At 45.5% G+C, this 20,500-nt stretch overlaps 1 protein-coding gene across 1 annotated transcript in view; it reads right to left on the minus strand.

The window, feature by feature from the left end:
* Nucleotides 1–20,500, minus strand: part of TMEM30A (transmembrane protein 30A) — a 260,141-nt gene that overhangs the window by 124,989 nt on the left and 114,652 nt on the right. The window contains exon 2 of the mRNA XM_078648076.1: nucleotides 15,695–15,805. Within this exon, the coding sequence (XP_078504202.1) occupies nucleotides 15,695–15,805 (111 nt within the window). The remainder of the gene's footprint in view (nucleotides 1–15,694; nucleotides 15,806–20,500) is intronic.

The following is a 20,500-nucleotide window of genomic DNA, read 5'->3' on the forward strand; positions in this document are numbered from 1 at the left end:
TCTATCATTTTGGAGGAGGAGGTGCAGTGTACACCCAAAGTCTGCCTGCTGGGAATAGTGCCACAGTTCAGGGCATTGAAGCGCAAGTTCTGTGCAATAGCCTTATTGTTAGCGAAGAGGCAAGTGGCGCAATGCTGGCACAGTCGTAAGGTGCCGAAGATAAAAACGTGGTTGCATGACATGTCCACCTGTCGTGACAAGCTACAAACTTATGAGGAGCAAATGCCGGCGAAGTCCAGGCCCAAAAATATCTGGGGTTATTTGGAGGAATACCTCGCTTCAATACAGGATGATGAGGAGAACCTACCCCTGGATTGAATCGATAGGGAACATGGGCAGGTGACCGCACGTGCATGAGCTGGGTGGCGGCAGGAACTAGGGGGGAACTGGAACTATCATTGCAGCTGAAGTGTGGCAAGTGAGACTGCACTGTATGGTCTAAGTTGGGGAATGTTGTTCTTTTGTTCTTTGTTATAAAATGTGAAAATGTAAGACTCATCCCATATGCCAGCTAGTAGCCATGCGTGAGGCATGCGGGGAGACTCCGCCTCACAATGCAGAGATGTTTATGAGCAACGAACATATCCAATGATGGTTACTGATATTAACGTAGCGAGCCGGCCCCAGGGTTGTAGGCTCATGCTGTGTCAATCGCTTTGTGTTAATAAAGGTCTTACGCAAAAAAAAAAAAGAACAAAAAAAATGCACAAAGCTTTCAGATTTCAAATCACAGTAACAGTAGTGTGTTTAAAACTGTTTCTGTAACCCCTTCCCTGCTGATGACGAGCCCAGAAAATCACCACTAGCACCAGGGATATCTTACGGGGCAATTTTTGCGCATTGGAAGCGACCCTTTGGGCAAGGGTCGCTTCCATTTTTGGGCCAAAATTCGTTTCGATTTTCTGTCCCCCCTCCCCTGGGGGCAAATCGGCCCGTTTTTTTCGGCCGTTTTGCCCCCAGGCGGGGCAGAAAATCGCCACTAGCACCAGGGTTTTCATTTTAGAAATGTAGAAGTGACCCCTTGAGCAAGGGTCACTTCCAGGTGGGAGCTTAATTTTTGATTTACATTTTCTGCCCCCCCCCGGGGGCAAATCAGCCTGTTTCTTTGCCCGTTTTGCCCCCGGGGGGATAGGGGGGGGGCAGAAAATGGCACTAGGCACCAGAGATTGTTTTCATTGCAATGGAAGTGACCCCTTGGGCAAGGGTCACTTACAGGTGGGGGACAAATGTAGATTTACATTTTCTGCCCCCCACCGGGCAAATAGGTCATTTTTTTCCAGCCTTTTTGCCCCCGGGGGGGGGGGGGGCAGAAAAACACCACTAGGCACCAGGGATTTATTGGTTTGTAATGGCTGCGACCCCTTGGGCAAGGTTCGCTTCCTAGAGGGGACATTTTTTAGGAATGTTTTTCTGCTCCACCCCCACCCCCCTGGGGGCGAATTGGCCCTGTTTTTTGGCCCACTAGGCCCTAGGAATTGGGTTTTGTAGTGTGTGGAAGTGAGCCCTTGGGCAAGGCTCGCTTCCAAAGGTTGTTATATTTTTGGATGTTTTTTACTGCCCATCCCCCTTGGTGCCAGTCGGTCTTTTTTTGTCCTTACTGCCCCCGTGTGAGGGGGGTACAGTAAGGACCAAAAGACCGACTGGCACCAAATGGGGCAGGCAGAAAAAAACATCCAGAAATATAACCAGTGTCTTGGTGGAACACCTCACCTAATCCCCATTGGTCTCAGCCCTATTTGAAGGCCCATCTGGCCGAATGTCCATTTGGGTGGCATATTTGTGTGTTATATTTTTAATTGTTTGCGAAATGTAGTAGTAATTTTTTTTTCTCTATTTCATTCTAGGTCAAGGCTTTTGCTGTTTTGATTGTTGTAGGTTGCGGTTCTGTTACTGCTGGTTTTGCAGCTTGTGTAGTTGCATGTGCTTGGTAAGTGAATGTATTTTGTACTACTTTCCCTAGATGAATGTGTTTTTGTAAAAGGTGTAGTTATAGAAGTTTGTGTGGCTCTGTGTTTTGATTGTCAAAATCTTTTTAGCATTAGTGCTTGATGTGTACTTGGTTGTCTAATGTGTAGTTTCTTTTTCTTTCTAGTGGGATATCATTTCTTTTTGCTGTGTCTCAGCGGAGTAGGTGCTGGTGAGTGTAGCTATCTTTGGTAAGAGTTGTATTGTTTTGGAGGGTATAGATCTTTGTGTGAAAGCCTTACCTTGTTTACTACTTACTTTGCACAGTGTTGGTTGTTGTTCACTTGTTTGTGCAGTCTTCTTTCTTTGTAAGGATTATGGCTAGTCGTAGGATTACTGCTCAGCAGGTTGTTGGTATGCTTTTTGAGTCTTCCTATGACCATGGTTCAGAGACTGACTCCGATTCGGAGCCAGAGGTAGGTGGAGAAGATTCAGGCAGTGAGTTTTCTCTTTGCGTGGAATTATTGGATGATGAATCTTCTTCTAGTGCTGATGAAGTGCCTGTGTTAGAGGAGGACATTGATGTGCCGGTAGTGGGCCAAGAGGCATCTGGGCTGCAGCCTAGGGCCGCAAGGTTTCCCTTTGGTGTACGTCGGCAAGAGGCATGTGGGCTGCAGGCTGCGCCCAAAAGGCTTCACATTGCTGTGGTGCGGCAAGAGGCATCTGGTGCTGCTAGGCTTCCTATTGGTGTAGTGCAGCAAGAGGCATCTGTGGCTGTTAGGCTTCCCATTGGTGTAGTGTGGCAAGAGGTATCTGGGGCTGCTAAGTTTCCCGTTGGTGTAGTGCAGCAAAAAGCATCTGAGGCTGCTAGGCTTCCCGTTGGTGTAGTGCAGCAAGAGCCCTCTGGGGATGCTCGGTTTTCCGTTGGTGTTGTGCAGCAAGAAGTATCTGAGGCTGCTAGGCTTCCCGTTGGTGTAGTGCGGCAAGAGGCATCTGGGCTGCAGGCTGGGGAGGCTGCACTTCCCGATGATAGTGTTGGCCTCTGTGTTGCCCCTGGCATGGTGCAGCCGGCATTGCCAGATTTCACTGGTGTTCCAGGGAGTAGAGGGAATACTGAGAATTTTCTGCCGATACATTTTTCTCAGTTGTTTTTGGACGGTGTGTTTTTGGCAGAGATTGTTGAGCAAACTAATTTGTATGCAGAACAGTTTTTGAGGGACAACAGTGCCAGCCTTATGCCCCATTCTAGAGCTACCCGGTGGACTCCCACAAATGTTGAAGAGATGAAGAAGTTTTTGGGATTAACTTTTTTGATGGGCTTGCTAAGGAAGCCATCAATGTCTTCATATTGGTCCACTAGTCCCTTGATGGCAACAGCTATATTTCCAGCAGTCATGAGTAGTGATCGGTATTTGCTTCTGCTTCGGATGATGCATTTTGTTGATAATGGTTTAGCGTTGCCACGAAATCACCCTGATTGTGACCGTCTTTTTAAGATTCGGCCTGTCCTTAATCACTTTGTTGATCGTTTTCCTGAGATCTTTGCTCCTGGTAAAGAAATAGCAGTGGATGAGTCTTTGGTATTGTTCAAGGGCCGCTTGGTTTTTAGGTAGTACGTTCCTAGTAAGAGGGCACGCTATGGAATTAAACTGTATATGCTGTGTGACAGTGGGACTGGATAGGTCTGTAATTTCAGGGTGTACACCGGTAAGGAGTCCAGCATTAACCCTCCTGGTTGTCCTTCCACTTTTGGAGTGACTGAGAAAATTGTGTGGGAACTAGGTAGAGGATTATTTAACAAAGGCCACCATTTATATGTAGATAACTTCTAAACTGGTGTGCGGTTGTTCAAGGATTTGGCCAAAGTGGGCACTGTTGCTTGTGGCATAATGCGCTGTAACCATAAACGTTTCCCAAAAGAACTTGTTTGCAAAAGGCTTGTGCGGGGACAGTCTAGTGCATTGCGATGTGAGGAGCTTCTAGCTGTGAAGTTTTCAGACAGGAGAGATGTGTACATGCTGACTACTATCCATGATAAAAGCACTGAACCTGTGCCTGTTTGGGGTCAGGGTGCTGAAGTGCGCAAACCTGTGTGCATTTTAGACTACAATAGGCACATGGGTGGTGTTGACAGAGTAGATCAGAGGTTGGAAACTTATGCAGCTCTTCGAAAGTCTTACATTTTGTATAAGAAGTTGCCTATCCATCTTTTCCACTTGGCAACCTTTAATGCTTTTGTTGTGTTCCAGAATTCTTGTCCTGAGTCAAAGATGCCTTTTGTTAAGTTACAGGAGTCTATAATAGGCAGCCTTGTTCTAGTGGAACAGGCAAGTGTTCCTAGAGTTGGAGTGGTGGAGGATGTGGCTAGACAAAGATCGCCACTTTCCTGAATACATTCCTCCCACATCCTCAAAAGACTTTCCCACTAGAAGATGTAGAGTCTGTTGGCGATGAGGCGTGCGGAGGGAGACTTGTATGTACTGCCCCGACTGTCATTCTAATCCTGGATTGTGTGTGTCAGCTTGTTTTAAATCGTATCACACGCATAAGAAGTTTTGGGAGTTTCCATGAGCGGTAGAGTGAACTGCCTGGTCTGTATTCTGTAATATTTTTTAGTCGGTTTCAAGGTTGGCATTAGTGCAATGTATTTAATTTTAGAATTTGTGTTAGCAGATTTGTAGGTATTTGCAATTGGTTTGTGTTATTTTCATAAAAAATTCTAAATGCGATGGTGGTGTGTGCAGGCTGGTGCTTGGATGGCGGGGTGCGTGGACTGGCGCTTGGCTGGTGGTGTGCGTGGACTGGTGTTTGGCTGGCAGAGTGCATGGATTGGTGTTTGGCTGGGGGTGTGCCTGGATTTTTGCTTGGCTGGCGGAGTGCAAGGATAGGTGCTTGGCTGGCGGTGTGAGTGAATGGCGCTTGGCTGGAGGAGTGCAAGGATTGGTGCTTGGCTGGCAGTGTGTGTGGACTGGAGATTGCCTGGCGGAGTGTATGGATTGGTGCTTGGCTGGTGGTGTGCGTGGGCTGGTGCTTGGCTGATGGTGTACGTGGACTGGCACTTGATTGGTGCTCATGCTGTAGAACAGAAAACATAATCAAGTCAAAACAATTTGGTTTTGCAAGGGAGGTCACCTGGATTTTTGGTCCTGTGCTCGGCGGCTATCTAGGGAAACCTATCAAACCCATACACTTCTGAAACCTAGACACCCGGAGGCTTCTAAGGAACTATGGCTTGTGTGGATCCCCCAACGTTCTCTTACCCAGAATCCCTTGCAAACCTCAATTTTAGTTGAAAAAAATAATTTTTTTCACACATTTTTGTGCGGGAAAGCATGGCATCACTGGGCTCACACAAATTTCCTCCCACCCAGAGTTCCCCCAGGTATACCGATAAAAATGGTACCTCACTTGCGTGGGTAGACATTGTGGCTGGAACAGGAAAAGGCCCAAATCATACGGTGGAGACTTAAAAATTACCTTTAGCAAAACTACCTTATTTTTTTGGGGGGGGCACCTGAGTTTTTGGCCCGGGGCTCGGCGGCTATCTTTGGAAACTACAAAACCCAAACAGTTCTGAAAACTAGACACCCAGGGGAGTCCAGGGAGGTATGGCATGCTTGGGTCCCCCAACGTTTTCCTACCCAGAATTCCCTGCAAACCTTAAAATTAGGTTAAAAAAAACTACTTTTCCATACATTTTTGCGTGGGATCTCCGTGCCGGCACAAATGTCCTACCACCCAGCGTTCTCCCGAGTAAAATGATACCTCACTTGTGTGGGTGAGCCAAAGGTCTGTGACTAGGATGACCCCAAAACAGTAGAATACTCTGTGCTTAATTTGTCAATCCCGAACGCTACAATTTCTTAAAAATACATTTTTGGCCTGTTCTGCTTTGGCCCACCCACACAAGTGAGGTATCATTTTACTCGGGAGAACAAGGGGAATGCTGGGTGGTAGGACATTTTTGCCGGCACGAAGATCCCACGCAAAAATGTATGGAAAAGTGTTTTTTTTACCTAATTTTAAGGTTTGCAGGGAATTCTGGGTAGGAATACGAAGGTGGGACCCACGCATGCCATACCTCACTGGAGTCCCCCGGGTGTCTAGTTTTCAGAACTGTTTGGGTTTGGTAGTTTCCCAAGTTTGCCGCCGAGCCACGGGCCAAAAACTCAGGTGCCCCCCCCCCCCCCCCCCCCCCCAAATAAGGTAGTTTTGCTGTAGGTTATTTTTAAGTCTCCACCGTACGATTTGGGCCTTTTCCTGTTACACCCACTATGCCTACCCACGCAAGTGAGGCACCATTTTTCTCGGGAGACCTGGGGGAACGCTGGGTGGGTGGGAATTTGTTGATCCACGCAGATTCCAGAACTTTACACCACAGAAATGTGAGAAAAATGCGTTTTTTCTGTCAATTTTATAGATTTGCAAGGGATTCTGGGTAACAGAACCTGGTGGGAGGCAGTTGAGTCACCCATCCTGAATTCCCCAGGGTGTCTAGTTTTAAAAAATTTATAGCCTTGCTAGGTTTCCGTAGGTGCCGGCAGAGCTAGGGTTCAAAAACGAAAGGTAGGCACTTTGCCAAAAAAGGGCCAGTTTTGACTGCGAAATTGAGGTGCGACCACATTGCGTTTTGCGCAGTTTCCTGTCGCAGGCACTAGGCAGACCCAGGCAAGAGAGGCACCATTTTTCTCGGGAGACCTGGGGGAACGCGGGGTGGGTGGAAATTTGTTCATTCACGCAGATTCCAGAACTTTCCACCACTGAAATGTGAGGAAAATGCGTTTTTTTGGCAATGTTTTAGCTTTGCAAGGGAATCTGGGTAACAGAACCTGGTGGGAGGCAGTCGAGTCACCCTATCCTGAATTCCCCTGGGTGTCTAGTTTTCAAAAATGTATAGGTTTGCTAGTTTTCCCTAGGTGCCTGCAGAGCTAGGGTTCAAAAACTACAGGTAGGCACTTTGCCAAAAAAGGGTCAATTTTTAACTGCAAAATTGAGGTGCGACCACGTTGCATTTTGCGCCGTTTCCTGTCGCAGGCACAAGCCGACCCACACAAGTGAGGTACCGTTTTTATCGGGAGACTTAGGGTAATTCAGATTTGTAAATCAACTGTTATTACCTATAATTTTTCATGCATTTCTCCCTTCCCAATGAAAGACATTGTGTAAAAAAAATCATTTTGAAAATGACCAATAATTCTCATGCTAGTAGGAGTATTCCCAATTTTGAAAATCTAAACTCTATAATTTGTACCCAATTAAGAAATAAATAGGTGTCTTTCATACCGATTTTTCCATGTATACATTTTCCAAGAATAAGTGCTCTATACCCGGTAAATAATAAAATACCATTGCACGTTGCTGCTTTGTTTTTGGCTCTGGGTTCGTCGGGTTCTTGGTGAAACTACAAGTCCTATATATCCCCACAACCAGGAAGGTCAAACGGATGTAACGGTATATTGCTTTAAAAGAGCTGTCAAAATTACAAGAAGTTACAGGTGAAAACTTTGAGACAAAAGGCTGTTTTTTTCAACTAATTTATAATTATTCCAATATTTAACTGTTAGTTTCTATAAAGAAACCTTCATGGATTTAGACAAATTACCCCTTTCTGAATTCAGAATGTGGTCTACTTTTTGAAAATGTATAGCTTTCCAGTATCCATTATTGCTTTCAAACTCATTTCTACCATTAACTGGAAGGAGGTTGAAAGCTCTAAAAATAGCAAAAATAGGCTATGTCACAGAAAAATGCCAAAACTGTGAAAAATGTTGGTTCTCTGACAAAAGACTGCCATTCCCTAAAAGCTGAGAAAATGGAGATTTCAGCCCCACAAACCCTTTTTTGATAACATTTGCAGGGAAAAACCCAGAGGCTTTCATTTGCTGCCCGTTTTCCCCATTTTTCTGAAAAAAACAAAAAATTTACTGTATTTTGCTTAATTTCTGGGACGCCTCCAAGGGAATCCACAAACCCTGGGCACCTTTAGAATCCACATAATGTTGGAATAAAAGGACGCAAATTTGGCGTGGATACCTTATGTGGTCAAAAAGTTACAACGGCCTAAGAGCGCACTTCCCCAAATCGCCAAAAAAAGGCTTAGCACAGGATGGGAAAAGGCCTAGCAGCGAAGGGGGTAACAAGTCATTTTTCCCTTGATTAACTGAATGATTTGACTAAGGAAAACACACAAGATGATGGACGGAATGTTGCACATTGGCACCACGCCGCCATGGTCCACATACAGGAATGGATGAACACCAACCATCTGAAATTGAATCCCGGGAAAACAGAGCTCCTCCTTCCGGGCTCCAGTCCCTCTGCCTGGGGGGCGCACTTCTGGCCCACGGAACTTGGCACCCCACCTACTCCCGCAAACACTGTAAAGAGCTTGGGCGTGACCATCGACTCCGAACTCTCCCTTCGATCTCAAGTCGGCTCGGTGGTTTCATCCTGCTCCTTCCAACTTCGTAAGATCCGCAAAATTAGTCACCTACTCCACCCTGCTGCTCTAATCCAAGTGATTGTTTCCCTAGTGCTCTCCCGTTTGGACTTCTCCAATTCCCTCTACCACGGCCTCCCCAAAACACTTCTCCACCGCCTACAGGCAGTCCAAAACCAAGCAGCTCGCCTCATTCACAAATCTCCTAAATGGCAATCAGCCAAACCATTGCTGCACAAATTACACTGGCTGCCTATAGAGCAGAGAGTGGCCTTCAAGGTGGGTTGCCTTACGTTCAGAGCACTTCATGGCACCAGCCCCGCCTTCGTAACCTCACTCATCCACCCTTATCGCCCCACTCGCGATTTACGCTCTTCCCATCCCCAAAAGCTTGTCGTGCCCAAAACAAGAACCAATAAATTCGGTGGACGAAGGTTCGCCTTCTTGGCCCCAAAATTCTGGAATCCCCTCCCTATGGCCATTAAATCCAGTAGCTCCCTCCTTCTCTTTAGGAAACAGCTCAAAACTCTCCTCTTCCCCCTACCCTCCTAAACCTTGTAAACCTCCTCAGTCTGCTCCCCCTCTGTCCTACAGCGCCAGGAAACTCATGGTGTCAGTGCGCTCTATAAATGTCATTTAATAATAATAATAATTGGCAAAACATTCACCCCCAGTCACAGATCTGGGTTTAATCCATCGTTATTTTGCTCACCACGCCACCCCAGTTCAGACATATGCAAATTAGTCTGGACCCTGTGCCTCAGGGTAACAGTCCAGCCCGAACTGCCAAACCATGTATTCCCTGGACCGGAATCAAGCATCCTAGGACTGGTTTCTGGCTATCAGTCGTCATCAGCCAGGATAACTTGACTCCATTGGCGTAGTGGGCACGGGACCCACGTCTGGGTATACCCTTCCCACAAAGGAAAATTTACCCTCTAAGTCCCGGATTGCGGCATGTAGTGCTGTAAATTCACATGATGTGCATACTCCTTGTCAAACAAATGTGGAACTCAGATGTGTGAAAGTTGTTTTTATTCAAAACATTCAATTGAGTATTATTGGTAATGCGCATGGGCATAGACTCCATGGTTCGACTGCTTTTCTGCACAGCGGGTGAGGCTGAACATGGAGCACAGAAATCTATAGCCCACATAAGCTTGTTGGCGTGCTAAGACGCTCTTTGTTCTGTACAATTCAAGGATCCAGCACTGAATTTATAATACTGATTTCATCTTTGTATATAACCAAGTGGTGAAATAGGATTTGGAATGTACATCTAGTATCAAACAAATGTTATGTTGTACATGTTTGTCGGTTTTAATTATGCAGGTCATAATTGATTGTGTATGAGTTTTTTATACTGTATATTATTGTTTTGATTTTATGACATACATTATTTATATTTTTTAACTACACATGAATAAATTGAATTTGTAATAAATAACACATACATTTTTTATGTTTTTTGCATTTAGAGTACATTGTTACACTGTGAATTGTCATCAAGGGGATCTTTTCTCTTAGTCAGGCGTGCTAAGACATCCACACAGTAGTTCTTAGTTTCTTAGTGAATGTGCATGTAATGCACCATGTAGTTTCTTTACTAGGTTTAAAAAGGAAGCTTTGTTAAGGAAAGCCATAGAGGATCCTTTTTTGGGTAGGGTGGGGCCTGGGTGGGGCAGGCACTTGCCCGTTGAGTTCAGCATGATAAGTGTGAATGCATTTGACCAGCCACTTGCCAATGCTTGCCTTGGAGAGAGTATGGCCTTTGTGTGGTTTTGTGAATGAGACAAAGAGCTGCCAAGGTATGCAAAAGGGTTTAGTCCTGTCAGTGTAATACATGTGAGCCATCTTGACGTCTTGTGTGTGACGGGCCCTCACTGCCATGGAGTCAGGGTGTGAGAAGAACACAGGGAGTTCAATGGTTTGGTTAAGAAAAGAAGAAGATACCACAGTAGGTAGAAGTTTACGTTTTATTATACATACAACCCTATCATTGTGCACCTGAACGATAGGTTCCTGGAGGGTAAGAGTTTGAAGCTCACATGTCAGAGAGATGATGGCCAGTAGAAAAGCCAACTTCACGGAGAGAAACTGTAGGGAGGTTGAATGAAGAGGCATAAAATGAGGGCCCATGAGTCATGCGAGAACAGTGCTGAGGTTGTACACAGGGGTCAGAGGTACTCTGGGTGGAATGACTTGTTTAAGTTCTTCCTTGAAAGCTTTGACAACTGGGACCGTGAACAGAGAAGTGTGCTTCCTATTCTGAAGCTGAAAATGCAGCTAAGTGAAGGAAAATAGATGTGTAGGCAAGGCCTGCAATCTCCAGATGAAGCAGGTAGACTAGGTCTTGTACTGCTGGCTTGAGAGGGTCAATTTTTCATAGAAGCAATAGTGGCCAAATCTTTTCCATGTAGCCAATTAGCAAGCCAGCAGGCCTTCTTGAGGATGGTCATACACTCAGGAGGCAGCTTGAAGTATCAAAATTCAAGGACTTCAGGAGTCAAATTGCAAAACTAAGTTTGCATGCACTCTAGTGCCTGACTGTGCCCTGGTTCGGTGTGCATAGGTCTGGTTGACTGGGCAGTTTCTGTTACACATAGGGACAGATCCAGAAGGGTGGTGAACCAGGATTGCATGGTCCATCTGGGAGCCACAAGGATGAAAGTGAGGGATGTTTGCAGAAGCCTCCAATCCACAAAAGAAAGAAATGGAAGAGGCTGAACAGCGTTGTGAAACATCCCTGACCAGTTCATCCATACTGCATTGCCATGGACTGTGGATGTGGGAACCTGGAGGCGAAGCTTGGGCATTTGGTGTTTTCAATGATGGCGAGAAGGGAGCATGACTTGTGGTTGGAGGTCACACTCATGGACTAGTTGCCAAATCATGCTGAGCAGGTCTGACAGACTGTTGTTCACTCCTGGTATGTACTCAGCCAGTAGATGGATCCTGGGATGAAGTGTCTACCACCAAACGGCCTGTACAAACTCTAGCAACTGTTGTGAGATTGTTCCGCCCTGTTTTTTATAGTAATACATGACAGTCAAGTGGTCTATGTTGATGAAGACCACCTAGTGTTGAATGTGGTAGAAAAAAGGCTTGGATAGCTACCTGGATGGCTACTAGCTCCAGGTAGTTGATATATAACCCTGGGTGTTGCTGACATGTTGCTATACCCTGAATGGTCAGATCCTGTCAATGCACTCCACACCCAGTGAGAGAAGTATCCGTCAACATGGTCACTCGAAGAACTGCGTTGAGAAAGAGCTGCCCCTGCAACAGATTGTTGCTGTTCCACCACTGTAGAGAGCAGTGAGTGTTGGCCCAAATCAACACTAGATATTGCCAGTGACCCTCTGTTTGTAACCATTATTTGGCTAAGGACTGTCAATATCAAGTGGGGAACTATAGCAATACAGTGTGCCATAATGCCAAGGAGACGCATGATCGTCCGGACCGTAATATGGGGATCTGACTCAAAAAGGGGTAGTAACATCAGGAAAGCTTGGATCCGTCCTTGGCTGGGTTATGCTTTCCCACTGATTGATCTGAGAACTGCTCCCAGAAAGAGTTTTACCTAGAGGGTCTGAAGGTGGGACTTCAGTGGGTTGATACTGAACCCTAGAATGTGCAAGACGTCTATGGTGGTTCTGAGAATGTGCCAAGCACTGTTGCTCATTTGCACTCTTGATCAACCAGCCGTCCAAATAAGGGAACATGTGGATGCCAGTCTGTAACTGGGGGTGAGTGGTTGAAAGCTTTCAGCACTCCGTACATCATCTTGTTGTGTTTGCTATGTTCGCCCTAAATGGCCATGGGTAGCCGGGACATGTGTCCCTTGCTCGATGTGCCACTGGATTCAGACTGGCTTGGCTGATGAGAGGTAATACCGCAAAAACGGTCCCAGGATGCTTGTTTCCGGTCCAGGGAGGACATGGTCTGGCAGTTCAAGCTGGACTGTTCCCATGAGGAACAAGGTCAAGACTGATTTGCATATGGCTGGGTCAAAGCTGGCATGGCATAGTGAGCAAAAGAATGATGGATTAAACACAGATCTGCCACTGTAGGTGAGTGGTTGAAATGTTTCAGCACTTTGTCCATTATCTTGTTGTGTTTACTATCCTCCCGAGATGAGCGGCAACCACAACAAGACACTTGGTAATAACCATAGGGGCTGTGGTATCACTCAAAACTGAAAATGTTGGCCACTTATCACAAACCGGAAGTACTGTCAGGGTGCAGAGTGGATTGAAATGTGAACGTAGGAGTCCTTCAGGTTGAGTGCTGTCATGAAGTCATCTTGCTGTAGGAGTGGGGTGACATCCTGGGTATGACCATGTGGAATTGCTCTTAAAGGATGTATTTGTTGAGGGTATACTGAGGTTGCGTAGGACAACTCTCTCCTTTTTTAGGATTAGGAAGTACAGGAGGCATACCCCTTTGCTGCACTGGTGTGGCGGCACAGGCGCTTTTGCCCCCTTGCGAATTAGTGGTTCTACTTCCTCCTGAGGGAGCTGCTAATGTTCTGTGGAGACGGTGTCTTTGCAGGAATGGATATTTGGTGGGGTTGCAGTGAGTTCTAAACAGTAATCCAGCCGGATGATGGAGAACAACTGGGCAATTTCTTCCCAGTGTGAGAGAAAACCTTGCAGTCTTTCCCTAACAGGTGTAGTAAAATCAAGGGTAAGGGAGAGTGAGTGACTGCTTGGCTATGGCAGCTTTTTTAGCCACACCACCCAATATTCGGCCACAGGACTTGTTACCCCTGTATCTTCCTATGGAATAACCTGGAGTAGGAGTCTGTTGTTGCCGTTGCCTGTGGTAAGAGGTAGATGACTCAGGGGAGGTGACCTTGGAAGCCCCGCTATACTGAGGCCTGCAAAATTAACTCTAGAGAGAAGGCTGTATCGTGCCTTTTTTAAAAAAAATCTTCTCCAGCATCTGAATTACAGTCTAAAGAGGTGCTCCTTGTCGAAAGACTAGTTAATCAGATGCTGTTGTACCTCTGGCTTGAAGCCGGAGTCAAGCAGCCAGGGATGGCATCAAATAAAGACCCTGGAGTTGATGCCTAGCGCAGCAGTATTAGCGGCACTCAGGGCACACGAATGGTGGTGTTTGAGATGAGCTCCCCTTCAGAAACTAGCTCAAAGTCACGTTTCCTGTATAGGTCCAAGAGATACTGGAGGAGCTCCTCCATCTCGTCCCAGTGGGCCCAATCATACCCGGAGAGCAGTCCAATAGAGTTAGCAATGCACTAGTGAGTTGCTGATTGGGCAGCAAGCCGCTTACCCTCCGCATCTATCTTTTAGCTCTCGTTATTTGGAGGAGAAGCATCACCAGTGCCTTGAGCGTTGGCACACTTGCATGATAAATAGACCACTATAGAACCTGGAGGGAGTTGGCCCCGGATGCAAGGTGGGTCAGAAGGGGAGGGTTTATCCATTTTGTCCACCCTGCAGGTGACTACCCTGGCCTTCATCATCTCCTTAAATTTGTCAGGAACGATTTTCAAAATTCCCTTCTGCATAGGAAAGAGCTGCAGGGAGCGCTGGGGGGTGGGCAGCGTCTCCACAAGGAAGTTTGCATCCTCCTGTACCTTGTACATCTCCACCTTATGAAAGGAGACAACCCGATGGAGCACCTTGTGGTACGAGGATGTATTATTATCTGGGGGATGATTTGGCGGGGTTGAAATCTGGGCCACTGTCCCTGGGAAGTCGATGTCCTAATCGTCACACAAGCCATCCCTATGCTCAGGGTCGAGTCGAGTCGAGTCGAGTCGGAATCCAAGGCAAAAGCCTCCTCGAATGTCAGCTTCTTGTGAGGAACAGAGTTCTGAGCCTATGGAGGGGTTTGAGTAATGATCTTGCCAGTCTGTGGGTGAATGAGAATTTGGTTCTGCTGAGTGTCAAGCTTCTCCTGCACGATGGGTTGCTCTGGATCCTTGGATACAGCAGAGGATGGGGCTTTGGGCGCTTCGCGCCAAAGGTGTTTAGTGTTCTGCTGGTGCTGAGGTAAGATTTTGGCGCTGAGATGGGCTTAGAGGGCACCGATGGAGTGGTCAGTGTCGAAGGTGTTGCCAGCGCCGGAGGTCTGATCTTTAGCAGCTGGTTTGGTGCCGAAGGCTAACTCGGAGTTGGATAGGATACCCATTGTTGCTGGCCATGGCTTTCAGTCCGTGGCGGACTGGAAGCCTGGCGCTGAGCTTCTGGGCTCGACACCCGATCCCCTAGAGGGATGTGGTTGGCCTGAGCTTGATGAGGGCAGGTAGTGGATTGAGGGATGATTTACTCCTGGTCTACATTTCCATGGTTGGGCATCCTGAGTTTCATTTGCTTCGGACTTCGAACGCAGGAGGGGCATCGAATAACACCTGATCGTTGAGCCCGATTAAGGTCGAGACTACACCGAACCGGCTGCCAACAACAATTGCTTTATTCAACTGAAACGTAAAGTCCTGAAACGTACGACGACAAACATCGCAAGGAGTCGGCCCAGAGATCGGTGGAAACAAGTCTAAACTGGATGGCAGAAAAAATAAATATCTAACAATGGAGTTGATGCCCATGTGCATTACCAGTAATAGGAAGAGTCACTATACCTCGTAACTCAAAAATACTTCTTGGAGGAAAAACAACTTACGCATGCCCGAGCCCAACTACTAGATGGTATGAGTATGCACAGTATGTGTATCTACAGCGAAACATGCCACTAAACCAACGTATGAGTTTCGAATTACAGACGGGTATATATACAAGAATTCTAACTAGCAATACTTCCACTACAGTGATTGCTAATGGGAAATCATGAACCAAAGTGTGTGTTCCTGCTGTTGCGCACTAAGTCGGTTTTAAATATCTCAAAGTATTTTGCTTATATTAAAATATTTTATTATTGTGCTTTTTAAATTGTGCATGTTCAATACTTTTCAGTACAACAGTTTTGATCTTGAGATTTAAGTAGTTTGCCTTTATATAATTTATATAATTTTCGATATTATTCTGGTTTAAAAGAAATGATCACATTTTGATTTCTAGCTTTCTTTCTGGAACGTCTGTGCAGATAAAATATTTTAGAACAAGATGATTAATGGGGATTTGGAGAAATGGCAATATGTTGAAACCTTAGGAATGAAAAGGAAAATAGCATGGTTTCATTTAAAATTCCAAAAAGCACAATGATCGCTAGTGTCTTATAAACCAAACGTAATGGGTGGCGGGCTAGATGCAAAAAGGACACAGTGCTGAGCACAAATTTTAGACTAAAAAGAAGAGTTATTTACGGAATGCAGGCTGTGATGTACACTTTGAAACTGGCCCTCTGGCACACGAAAGAAAGACTCACCTCAAAAGGCTGATCCAGGGTGAAGTTCATGGTGCAAGTGCACGTGTCGTTCCAAAGGGCATTTCGACATCTGTGGCATTCACTTGAAGGGTCTATTCCTGTATAATCAATCTGAAAGGTAGAGAGAATGACAGTCAATCTTCACAGGACACATACACCCTCATCATATGTACTTACTGGAGTGGGAGTGAAGTCTGTGGTTACTGAATCAATGCATTTTTCCATTTATAGACCTGAAAATGAGCACTTTTTCCTGCCCTCCTTAAGCGCTCTTCTCACCTCAAACCACCCCGATCCAGACTGCTTGCTGTGTCCCACTTGTACAACTCAGTGAATTAACAAAACAAGTCAGTTCTTGACAACAAGCGCAGAATAGAAGGAGTACTGTATAAATATGTTTAAATAACACTTAGACCATCGTTCATCCCTTGGGGCGTTTTAGCACTAAATAAAACATGTGTTCTGAAACAGAGCTCTTTTGGTACTCATTGTATACCTCAGAAGGATGAAGGTTTAAGTGGACCCAGCGGAAATTCAAACCTCTGATCATGTGGTCAAACACAAATCCATGGAGTGGATGCATTAGTCCACTGAGCCACCAGTCCCTAACATTCTCCCCTTTTAATTAACTAAAGTGCTATGGGGGCTCACATGCCCACTTCTCAGTCAACTGGCAACCTAAAACAAAGACCACCTTCCACCACCTCCGTAAGATTACTCCAGCGAATTCTTTCTAATATTAGCAAAAGTATCTTTAAAACAGGTTTTAATAAGTTGTGTTCAGCAGAAATAATTAAACAGCCACAAAGCCTACCGTTGGACAACAGTGTCCTGTCCTAGCTTCACGAAACAGATCTGCCAACACTTGCCATTTCATGTTTAATGTTAGAGTGCTGGTTTGATCCTGCAAACACACCATACAGGAACTGAAGACACAAGAATGGTGTGGCAACATCCTCCCTAAACCACAACGTGACACAGACCCTAGGCACGGGAGTGTTTAATCAACTGCGGTCTCTTTGTATCGAGTAATGAACATGGTCAGGGGTCTTAAAGCATTGGTGGTGCAGATTTTGGTTTTCACAAGCGACATGGGAGGCTGTGCTAGCTGTGCAGTTGATAGACATGCCACACTGGTTATGCAGTTTGGAGAAGCTATATATTTGCATAAACTACAGGTCTGAAATAGGTGAGGTCTCAGCCACTAGCCCCCTAAGGTTTGCTTTATTGATACGAGTAGAATGTTACCATAATAACACTATCATGAATAGAAGAATCTAGGAGGATTGCCAAATTGTCATGGATACTCTCTACTCTCTACTCTCTACTCTACTCACTACTCACTACTCACTACTCTTCACTCACTACTCTACTCTCTACTCTACTCACTACTCTACTCACTACTCTACTCACTACTCTACTCTACTCTACTCACTACTCTACTCTACTCTACTCACTACTCTGCACTCACTACTCACTACTCTGCACTCACTACTCACTACTCTGCACTCACTACTCACTACTCTGCACTCACTACTCACTACTCTGCACTCACTACTCACTACTCTGCACTCACTACTCTGTACACTCACTCTGCACTCACATTGTTGTGTGGTACCGAGTAACAGCGCTTTCCAACACAATGTCTTGACTTGACCACGCGAGGCAAAATCCCAGGGACCTCTTTGTTCCCTGTCAATCTGAGAAAATCTATTTTTAAAATGGGATGTTTTGAGGGACCCACTGTGTTGGGGTGAAAACGGTGAGCTACATTTATTTGGGATATGAAAGGAAAAAAAATGTGTGCATGTACCTGTGTGCCTATATTTCATGTGTGTGCGCGCCCCAATGTCATCGTGTTTGTGCGGGCATTGCCGGGGGCCGGGGTCAGTGGGGTGGGAAGGTTTGCAATTAATGTTAAACCGGTTCTTGCTTTCCTTCCCGAAACCTTAATTTAAAGGTGTTCCCAATAATTTTCATTTGGAAATACAAGCGGAGCCGCAATTTTGTCTGACAGGTGACTCTCGCGCAGGAGCGCCTCGGGCTAGCAGCCGGATGTATTGGAAAGCGAGTTCATAACAAAAGGAAGTCCCAGCGCCTGCGGAGACTGGGAGCCGTGTGCCACACAGAGCTGGGGCTGTGCACAATATACTAAATAAATATTGGGTGTTTGAGAACAAGCTGGGGTCTCCAGAGGTGCACATTTTGCGCGCCTTGATATATTGTTTTTCTGTATTTAACCGCATGGGTGCGGGCGGAATTCCGCCCGTACGCTGGGTTTTTTAAAATCGCATGTTACGTGACGAGCTGGGCTCGTCATGAGCGTGCGAGGAGGCTACGCCATGACGAGCCCAGCTCGTCATGAGCGTCGTAGGGGTTAATGATAACTTTTTGGGCTCCCGCCATAAAAAGTCAATAAGAAAAGGAAAACATTACACTCAGATTACAACTCTTTCAGCAAGCGATCCCAAAATGTCTATATTTCGCTATTTCCCCTTCCAAAAAACACCATCAGCAGCAGAAATGCAGACATCGCCTGAGGACACTGTTGGGAGGTATGTGTAGTGCTTTACGAAAACACCAGATGAAAAGAAATTCATAAATGATAACCTTTGAAATGTGGTAAATAACATCGAGGCAATTTAATTTCTCCCTTAACATGTATTGAGTGGAGAGCTTTAACAAGGAGAAAGACAAAATAAAATAATTTTGACTATAAAGAGATCATGAGTCCCCTGGTTAAATCAAGAGTGTTTGAGACACTGATTCGCTATGCCTGTGTGCACGTGAGGAGGACGCGCGCCCGACAAACGCACTGCTCTATGGTGAACGCGAGCACACCATCTGGAATGCATTACACGGCCACCCTGACAGCTCCTAATTAAAATTAATGCACTGCCGAGCACGTAACCGCACAGAAAATGCCCAAAATGGCGCCCGACAATTACATCTGCCCAATCGCATCAAGACTACTAAAAATACATCACCGCGAGGACCAATCACCATTCAGATAATAAAAAAAAACTCGCGCACTAAGGAATGTGTCTTTCCCGAGCCCTAAAGAAACTTTTTTTTTTCCTTTAACAATAGGATCTCGGAGCTCCGCCCCGAGCCCTAAAAAAGTAGACATCACAGGTTAATATGCTAAATTATAAGTATGGCATGGAGCAACAGTGTATATCCAATCATTTATAGCTTAGTACAGCTTCGATGGAGTATAAAAGAAATGCTTGCCACATCTGAAAAGCGCCTGTGTAGAAATCCAAAACAACTACTGCTCTGCTGGAGAAATAACATCATCTTCTCATTAGATGTATTACAGTGCAGACGATGCATGAGTTATTCAAGGCTTCCTGGATCAGATGTAACGTGCAGAAGTGGAGATGGCACTATAGAAGAGGGCTTGTGATTGATTTACAGTGTCTGTTGTCTTGGTTAAAAAAACTAACACAGGGGTTATTGACTAGTAAGGACAGCTCCAAGGCCTCATTCCTTGTTATCTACTTTTCTCCACTGTTCACACAGGGGCACAAATGCATGTATTTTTCACAAGGCTAGTACAAATCTTAGGTGCCAGCCTCAACTGCGACCCTGGACTGTGCGCACCTAGTTCTGAATTTGGAAATGTTACCAAGGAAGCATTTACATTTTTCATTTCTAACTTAAGCACCCTCTCATGTAACTCACAGTAAAAGAGTCTCTAATATTTCATATGTAAAGCGGTTTAGTTGCATGATGAATTCCGAAAATTCATTGGACACTCCTTGAGGTGACCAAATAAAAAGCTCAGCTATGCAAATGTACAATTTCTATTTTCCAACCCGGTTCAAACAGAAGCTTTATGCTCCCTTTTCAAATAAGAAGTACACAGAGCATTTCTGTAAAGGAATTTATTACATTACGGATCTGACATCTGTAGACTCAGCCCAGGATATGTAAATTGTGAACACATTTCCTACTACATATCAAGCTGCCTATATCCAGGTCACATTAATCCTTCTGTGATCAGGTTATTCATCACAAAAATGAGGGCGCTGACTTTCATTACCAACATGCTGGAAGAAAAACGTTAAAGGTGACGAGGCTTAACAATCGCCCATGCCACGACATTTATTTTTATAGGGTCGAGCGGGTAAACTTTTTTTGTAACCCATCATTATGCGAGGATAGTCATTCCGCTCTTTGTGCACGCCTAACCGATGTGCTTACACATGAACATGTTTATTTAAATGAGTTATGTTATTTAATATTTTCTCCTGGGGCATATTTCCTGCATATTCACAACGTGATCAGTCCATGTGAGTAGGTCTCTCCCAGTCTCAGGGTACCGGTCTGTCCTATCACCCAGGGAGGAATATGAATGTATATTAGACCAAGAGGCAAGGGAGAGGATAGTCCCAGCAGAGGGAGTCTTACCTAAATACATATAAGAGATAGTGCCTACCCCAACCCACCAGGCTTCCACTAAGAATAGGGAAGGGCACGGGTGAGCTAGAATGTCCAGCAGAACATATACCAGCTGCGATCACATTAAACACAATGACACCAGTCTCACCCAGTACACCCACTGGTTCTCAATAGACACATCCCACATACCACAGAGGCAAAAATAACCCAGGTAACGAGACTGCACCAACTGTACTAGGAGGTAGTTGGTAGGAAGCCCCTCCTAAAGGCTATAAGTAGCCAGGAGTATAGATTAATGTTGCCACTACAGTCAGACTACCACAGCCTGGGTACAGAGGGCAGCAGACACTGAAGTCGAGGAGGCATGTATAGGTCTCCCACCTCTTTTACAGAGTCAAG

Source organism: Lissotriton helveticus, chromosome 6, assembly GCF_964261635.1.
Source record: "Lissotriton helveticus chromosome 6, aLisHel1.1, whole genome shotgun sequence".
Lineage (NCBI taxonomy): Eukaryota > Metazoa > Chordata > Amphibia > Caudata > Salamandridae > Lissotriton > Lissotriton helveticus.